At 39.7% G+C, this 8,264-nt stretch overlaps 1 protein-coding gene across 1 annotated transcript; it reads right to left on the bottom strand.

The window, feature by feature from the left end:
- Nucleotides 1-114: 114 nt before the first annotated feature.
- On the bottom strand, nucleotides 115-8,058 carry LOC115113155 (polyribonucleotide nucleotidyltransferase 1, mitochondrial-like). Its single transcript, XM_029640461.2, has 28 exons — nucleotides 7,822-8,058; nucleotides 7,434-7,494; nucleotides 7,276-7,350; nucleotides 6,960-7,065; nucleotides 5,904-5,953; nucleotides 5,726-5,789; nucleotides 5,589-5,636; nucleotides 5,389-5,502; nucleotides 5,055-5,241; nucleotides 4,910-4,961; nucleotides 4,763-4,820; nucleotides 4,527-4,623; nucleotides 4,308-4,410; nucleotides 4,089-4,159; nucleotides 3,947-3,983; nucleotides 3,775-3,841; nucleotides 3,582-3,671; nucleotides 3,383-3,436; nucleotides 3,168-3,277; nucleotides 2,995-3,066; nucleotides 2,844-2,907; nucleotides 2,669-2,752; nucleotides 2,502-2,585; nucleotides 2,273-2,379; nucleotides 1,052-1,107; nucleotides 824-902; nucleotides 614-661; nucleotides 115-520 (listed from the first exon to the last, which is right to left on the bottom strand). The coding sequence occupies exons 1-28, from the start codon at nucleotides 7,965-7,967 to the stop codon at nucleotides 365-367; spliced, it is 2,340 nt and encodes a 779-aa protein (XP_029496321.1). The 5' UTR covers nucleotides 7,968-8,058; the 3' UTR covers nucleotides 115-364.
- Nucleotides 8,059-8,264: the final 206 nt, after the last annotated feature.

The raw sequence follows: 8,264 nt of genomic DNA, 5'->3' as shown, positions 1-8,264 counted from the left end.
GTGGCAATATCCAAACGGACAGATCTGTTACAGAACTAAAACAATGAGTATGTAGAAGATTGGAATATGCCATCACGAGAGGTCACAAGTTTAAGTCAAGTCAGCGTAAAACAATTACATGGTTAATTTACATATTTATTACACATTGTATAAAATAGATACACAGAAACTGGCAGGCTATAAACTCAAAATAGTATGGCCATCCCATTGCTGAAATCAGCAGAGAATGAGAGTACAGTAAGTGGTGCATGGAGGATGTTGGTGAGTATCGAGAAACGGTAGTTCAGTGAAGTCAGGGTGAATGGAGTGTCCTGAAGATGCATGGTCATGGACAGTTGTTCGCAGTCTAGGAGGACACGGGGAGTCAAGAGGAGGTGCTGGTCGCTTGGCCATTCCCTGTGCCCATGGAGATGCTCTGTTTCTCACTCAGTGTCTTAACAACTGTTGCTGCTGGAGATTGTAACACCTTCCTCGAAAGCCTCATTCTACCATCTGTTGGGTCTCGCCCAAAGTATTTAACCTGTTGGCAAAGTTCCATCAGAGAAATAATGTTAGTTAAGAAATCAAGCAGATTAACTAAAGATCAAAATAATGATCCTACTGCAACACATACCTGAATCTGCTGTCCAACCTCTAATCCAAGAGCACTTGGGTGTTTTATCTGTACAAATTCAGAGTTTACAATTATTTCACTCTGAAACATAAATGACAAACAAAACAAGCAAACACATGCAGCCCTTTCCAAAATGGTAACATCTGTAAAACATAATCTCTGTCGAGGGTCCTGTGACCCCTGCATGATATTCTGGGGCAAGACTCTTACCCGTTTGTGGTCCAGCTGAGAGTTATGGAGCAGAACAGCACTCATGTTGGGATATAGCTTCACCATGACACCAATGTCCCTGTGGGGGAAGGGAGACAGAATTGAAGCAAGTCATGAAGCTACCCATTTAGCAATCCAATGTTTAATCAGTCCTATGTTTAAAAACCACCGATAGTAGCTGCATCACAAATTAAACAGCATCCTCCAATAACACATAACATTGCGTACCTTATTTCCATGATGGCGGCAGTGTAAACAGCACCAAACTCCAGCAGCTGCTCTTGCTGCAATGCAAAAAATGTATCCTCAGATTCATTGATGTGGGTAAACATTTCTTTTTTGGATGATATAGAGTCTAGCCCTTGATCATGACTCTCAGTTCCATTACATTACACAAGAGTCATTGGAGAGTTTTGTTAAGATCCCAGACACTCGCTCTGCAGATTAACATTCATCGCTTGCGGTACGGTTTTGGAAGCATAACTACCCGATCTTTCATAGGAGCGAAAAAAATCATTTTCAAAACACAGAAGGTTAAATTGATACACATCTTGATACGGTTAGAGTTGGTGTTCCCACATCTCTATGTTATAGAGTATGTTTATGGAAAGACGGAGGGCAAGAACACCTGTGTGTAAGCGCAACTCGGGAAGTGTAGCGGAAGTGTAGATTCGTCAGATAGAGGCTCCCCTAGCTGTATGGATCTTTAACAAAACATTTACAGTAAGTGTTTTTATTTTATGGATTCTTCCTCGCTATGAAAGATAAGAGCCTTGTGTTTGGAAAGCCATATCGCAAGCGATTATTAGAAAGGTTTCTAAACATTAAAACACAGCGTCGGGATTGTAGTTCACATGAGGCAGTCGTGAGTGAAGCGAATGGCTGATACCTGTAGGGAGAAGGCAGAATGTCGCCTCGAGTTTGAGAGCTAATATAGAGCCCTTTTCTGTTTCCCATCAAACGTCGTGTTCGAGTAATGCGCGCATCCCAACATCAAAAAGCTCTGTAGCAGGATAGCCAATGCTGATGTCGGGACCTTGACAAACCTAACAGTAAGTGAGTGATGACCATGAAAACATGCAAGACTGATGGCTATAGCTATGTTCAACAAGTACAGTATATTATTCTTCTGGCCTTATCTAGCTCTATTTGTGATATTTCACCTTGCCTCGCTGGCTTGCTAGATAATCAATCCTCTGATGACATCTGCAATGTTGTAGATGATAACCAACAGAGCACCTGTTTATTAACTTGCACAAGCTGCATTAACTTGCACGTGATCGTATCCACTGCTAGGTAAACAAAGAGGGTTTTAAAGACGAACAGCGCACCAACTTTATGACGCGGCTGGGAAATGGGTCTATAGTATAATCATTTAGTGACTCAAAATGCATTAAGGAATGGTAAGAAATTAGGCAATACAGTGGAATCAGACTAGGCTGGACTCACATCATCCTTGCAGATTTCTGTGATGAATTCCTGGGCTTCATTCATTGCACCTGGAGTAGGTGCAAACACAGAGAAGGTCTCCTCGTCCACCTGGCTTATCGTCACACCTATCCAATGACACAGAACAACCAGTAATTTTTCCATACACTATGCACCTATGAAGAAAGCTCATGTGTTAGGGTTGACACAAATAGAGTTAGAATTTGTTTTTTTTATATTAAAATGTTACCTGTTTGAGCTTGTAGTCTGCGGAGGTTATATCCCCCTGGTCCGACAAAGCGTGCTCGTCTGGAGACAGGAACTCTGACATTTTCTGCAACAGACAGGAAACATTCCTTCAAAGGGAAATACATAAATGATGGGAATCAAATAAGGGCTAGACACCAAGAGTCTTACCGACAACTGGGCCATTCTCCTTTCTTTTATCCCTTGGCTTGGCAATGGTCTTGTTCATGATGCCCAAAATCTCCCTCTTGGCAACTAAAGATATAAGAATGAAATGAGGATTGGTGACTACGATATTTTATAGTGACATAAACAATATATTTCTGGAGCATGTCTTTCATTTCACCTGTGGCTTGCTGAATAGCCTCCATTACAAGTTTCAGAGGTAAGCCTGGAATCTTCACATCAGCCTAGAAGAAGGAGGCATACATTATAGCAAAAATAAATAGTCAAAATACGACAGAATATCAAAACCACTGGACTTTCATCTACAGTACCTGTAAGGCATTGATACCCTTGTTTGTTCCTGCCAGTTTGAAGTCCATGTCTCCTAGGTAATCCTCTATTCCCTGTTGTGACAGAAAACACAAATAAAACAGTTCTACGGGGGATCCCATTATTACAGTACAAATGTAGATTTGGTGAGAAAAATACTAGTAATATTGAATACCAGAATATCAGTCAATATTCGGTAATCCTGGATTTCTGATGGCTTCTCTGGGTTTGCCTTGGATATGAGTCCAATAGCGACACCTGCCACAGCTGATGAAATAGGAACACCTAAAACACAAAAGTGCTACGTTTCACTGCAGAAGAACAGAAGGATCATCAACAACATCAAATTACATTTTTTATTTTCCACTTCAAAAACATGAAGTACTGTACCAGCATCCATCAAAGCCAGACTGCCTCCACATGCTGATGCCATAGACGAGGACCCTGAGAGAATGAGAGTGCGTGAGAGAAAGAAAGAGCGGGGGCTAATCATACAGTCAATGAAATTATTAAGATTTTGCAACTAAGCTTATAACAAGTAATAGTCTAAAAATGTTGAAGCAAAATGAAAGTCATCCATAGATCTCACCATTAGACTCCAGAACCTCAGAGGTAACTCTAATTGTGAAGGGGAAGTCTTTGGGAATGACAGGTCTCAAAGACTTCTCAGCCAGTGCCCCTGTTATCATAGAAGCAGAATATGATCTAAATAGTCACATCAATTTAATAACCATGCCACCCACACTACCCATGCGTCGTCTAATCTATACCAGCATACTAACCATGACCAAGCTCTCTTCTGTTCATTCCACTCATCTTTCCAATTTCATTGGTTGCATAAGGTGGAAACTGAAAAATAAATATAAGTTCAGCCCATTCAGATGTTTTTTTGTGCAATACAAAACTAATAAGCAAATCCTCGACTCTTACGTATTTGCAAAATGTGATACTCACCTCATAGTGAAGCATGAAATTCTTGTCTTTGACTCCACTGTTAAAAGAGAGCAACTAGTTTCATCTAACCTACATAATGCAATTTAACACTTGCTTGAAATTTGCTTTCAAGAGGACCGTAATTAATCATGTATAAGTTTACCTTAACGCCGTAGTAATGATGTCTGTTTTAATACTAGACTCCAAGGAGTCAAATGTTACAGAGCACAGAACCTAGAGAGAAAAGGCTTTATTAAGTAGGCTAAAGATAGAATGACAAGCCACCCAAAATAAATCAGACTCAGCCAATACTTTCCAATGTCCCCAAAATAAATAGGATGCATACTCTGAGCCTACATCTTTATAAACGCCAGATCCCTACCTGTGTCTGTCCCCTCTGGAAAAGTGCAGACCCATGAAGGGGCTTAAAGATGTCCGCCTCACAGGAAATATTTCTCAATGAAGTCAAGTCTCTTCCATCACACCTGTAAAACAAGGAAACTATTTTATTGTTCCAAACCACACAGTATTCATCAATTGCATATGTTGGTCATATATTCATGAATATTTGCTAAATACTACTGAGACATGTTCTTTTTACCTCCTGTACTCATTCAAAACCAGATTGCGGAAAACCTCTTTTGATACCATGTTGAAGGACTCCATCACCTCGTAAGGTTCTGCTTGAGGATATTTCTCTACAGAATAGACATATGTAGGCGGTTAGACAGTAAACAGTAGGCGGTTAAACAGTAACCACTCACAACACCTTGAAAGTTGCAAAAAGCATAACATCTGTAGCATAGCATTTATTTGGTATATAGCAATGATATGTACCTTTTATTTGTTCCTCTGTTTCAAGCCTTACTTTATTAATGGCATCATCTCTGGAAATCTGAAAGGACACAGTAAGTTACTGATCATACTGAATGAAAAAGTACCACCAAAACATAATAGCAAAAACACCCAGACATAAATACTTACTTTGTCATGAGTGAAGTCTGTGAAAACAGCATAGACCTTTTCAGAGGCCAACCTGAAAGCAAAACCGTGTGCTGTCATGTTACCATCAATAAATAAAAACATGACAGATATGAGAAATATTAAAAACAGATATTTGATGCCTTACTGTCGCGCAAGCTCAATCATTTCCAGGGGAGCAGAAAATATTTTGGGAGGAGTGCGCTTGGACACCTTTGCTTCTCTGGCCATCTGCTGAATTGCCAGTATGATCTGCTGTGTGTGCTTCACACCAACCTTGACAGCATGACAGAAGTCCTGCTGCAACACATTCTCAGCAGAAGCCTCTATCATCACTAAGACACAAACAATACGTGTTTTTTAAGTTTTTTTTACAGAGACTGAATATGACATAACACACAACATATATCATAGAATGTTACATTAAGGTAGAAGAGAGTCCTGTAGGAAAAATGGATGTGCGATATAGATGGACTACTAACCCACTTGGCTGAGCGGTGCTCCTGCCACTATCAGGTTGATAGTGCTGGAAGCCATTTCCTTTCGTGTTGGGTTCACCAGAAACTCTCCATTCACCAGGCCAATGCGCACTGCACCTAAACATCCACGAAACACAAACCATATGGTTAAAGCCACACGCTGTGCAACAAAAAAAAAGGGCAGGTTTGTAAGAGATACTAACCAATGGGCCCATTCCAAGGAATGTCAGAGAGGGATAACGCAGCAGAGGCTGTAGGGATGAGAAATAGTTTATTTAATCACTGGATGTCAAACAAAGGTCATGTGACTGCTTCTACAAGGAAATCAATCTCTCCTCACCTCCATTAATGGCCAGTACATCTGGATCATTAACACCATCAACTGCCAACAGATTACACAGGACCTGAAAATATACATAGCAGTATTACAATCAAGGGCATAGCTTGTAATAATAGTGTAAACATATCGGTAATGAGTCCATAAATAATTACAACATTAGCTACAAATGATGACTCACCTGAGTGTCATAGAAATAACCAGCTGGAAAAAGCGGTCTGATTGCCCTGTCTGAGGTGAGACAACAAAAAAGGATACAGTTAAAAGTCTGCTAATGGTATTTGTACTAATTCATGACTAGAGTAATTGTTGGGTTGTTCCACGAAATGAGTGCCTTTGATATTTTAATATAGATAACAAGGATAATTTAATAAATCATATAATTAATATGAATAAAGACTTGCTAAAGTGCTCAAATTCAACATTTTGATATTTACTGCCCTTCACCCTCTGAATTCCAGGTAGATTTTAACCCACTTAACCCAAAAGTTATGAACATCATTGTAAAGCCCTAGATATCTTGTTGTAATTTCTGTAGATTATTTATTTAATGTGATTAGCAATTCATTTTAAGGTCAATTCTGTTACATGAATTGAACTGTAATTTAATATGGTGAAACTATTTCTTTAAAAAAATATTATTTTCAAAAGAAACATCTAACAGTGAAATCATAGTGTAAAAGCAGGTGGTTCTACTCTTTTTGGCAATTTGCTGGTGTTTTGTGGTGGAAAACAGAGTGGGTCAAGCATAACACATCAACCCTGTTACCAATAGACAGACAAGCTATACATGCTTTTATAATTTCCTTCTGTTTGTGAACCTTGCATTCAATTGCCCCTCCCTGTTGCACACATTTACAATGACATTTTAGTAATTTAGCAGACGCTCTTTTCCAGAGCGACTTACAGTTAGTGCATTCTTAAGATAGCTAGGTGGGACAACCACACATCACAGGCATATAAAGTACATTTTTCCTCAATAAAGTAGCTATCAGTAGGGTCAGAGCTAGAGTGCTGGTTCAGGTCGAGGTGAGGAGGATTATTTAAGAAACTGTTTGAAGAGGTAGGGTTTCAAATGTTTTCAGAAATGTCCTAGCTCCAGGGGGAAGCTGGTTCCACCATTGGGGTTCCAGGACAGAGAAGAACTTGGACTGAGCTGAGCGGGAGCTTCCCTCCAGTAGGGGTGGTAAGGCAAAAGGTGGAATTTATTGGATAGAAGTTATAATAATCTTCTCACCTATTAGCCTACTAGTCAGAATCTCATTTTCAGTGGTGCCCAACTCCCGCCGCAGGTGGTTAGTGGGGATTCTACCAGCAGCAGCTGCTTTTTGCCTGTAGTCCACCTGTCAATCAAAAAAACACAGCTCTAGCCAAGGGACCTGCATTACTCCAAGGGACCTGAAAACACTATGTAATAGCCCAATACACTAAAGAGATCATTACACATTAATGAAACATCCTGCATGGAAGAAAAGCAGTTTTTCCAATATGTTTGAAGGGCATTAAAATAAATTTATATGACCCCACTTAAAAAAACAGGAGCATTAACTTACCACTAGAGGCATAAATTGGGAGGGGGACGGTTTTGTTTTACTGACAGCTGTCACCATCACTGTTGTATCCCCAAGCTGGATAAAGAGGTGGAATGCATCTGAGTAACTGGTTTGAACATCTTGTGCATATTCAAGTTGCAAACTGAAATATAGCTTACCTGCACAACAGCCGACCCATCTGCAAATCTGGCAAGTTTCCCTGTTGAGATCTCAAGTTTTCTTTAATAGCAGGGAAATCAGAAAGCATCTGAGGTTAGAGTGAATTGATGTGAGTGAATCACCCATTCATCATCACAGCAATACACATTTAGGAAGACTCAAGAACGATATATTCTAAATAATATTCCTTCTTATAAATATATCTGACTCAGACCATGACCATATGAAATCAACAAATACACCCCTGCATTGAATAACGATCTTGAAACCTTGACCCACAGGCTTGACTGGTTGTTACTGTGTAACGTTATGTTATTAGAAAGCTATGAAGCTAGCTAACTACTAACTAGCTAGCCAACTAGCTAGCCAAGTCAGACGACAACTTACTTCCCTCCGAAGTCCACTCCCACTTTTCGTATCATTCCATGACTGTTCCAGACGCTTTGGTGGCACAACCGCACATTTAGTCGAGCCAGCGAGGGCCCAAGTCTCAGTAAATGTCTCATATTCAAGTAAAAGCTAACATTACACATTTTTGTGAATTGCACAGATATCTTTTACACAATTGTGATGCGCATGTGGGCTGCCATTACAGTTCATCACATGCACGGAAGTACGTCAGAAATACATTTGTCTTGTGATAGGACCAAAGATAAATCGACAAAACAAGGCGTTTCAATATACAAGACCACTTCAGAAGTTCCCTCCTCATTTATAGTCCAAATTACATACAGTATATACACTACCGTTCAAAAGTTTGACGTCACTTAGAAATGTCCTTGTTTTTGAAAGAAAATCACTTTTTTGTCCATTAAAATAGCAAAAAATTG

Source organism: Oncorhynchus nerka, linkage group LG28, assembly GCF_034236695.1.
Source record: "Oncorhynchus nerka isolate Pitt River linkage group LG28, Oner_Uvic_2.0, whole genome shotgun sequence".
NCBI lineage: Eukaryota > Metazoa > Chordata > Actinopteri > Salmoniformes > Salmonidae > Oncorhynchus > Oncorhynchus nerka.
Note: the sequence above shows the minus strand (reverse complement) of the source record. Positions and strands in the feature narration are given on the sequence as shown.

Excerpts from the sequence above, each read along its gene's own strand:
- LOC115113155 (XM_029640461.2), bottom strand. The coding sequence starts at position 7,967 with ATGTGTAATGTTAGCTTTTACTTGAATATGAGACATTTACTGAGACTT. Across the intron at positions 5,503-5,588 it reads TCCTTGGAATGGGCCCATTG|GTGCAGTGCGCATTGGCCTG; the intron begins GTTAGTATCTCT and ends GTGGATGTTTAG. Across the intron at positions 4,411-4,526 it reads GTTTTGAATGAGTACAGGAG|GTGTGATGGAAGAGACTTGA; the intron begins GTAAAAAGAACA and ends CTTGTTTTACAG.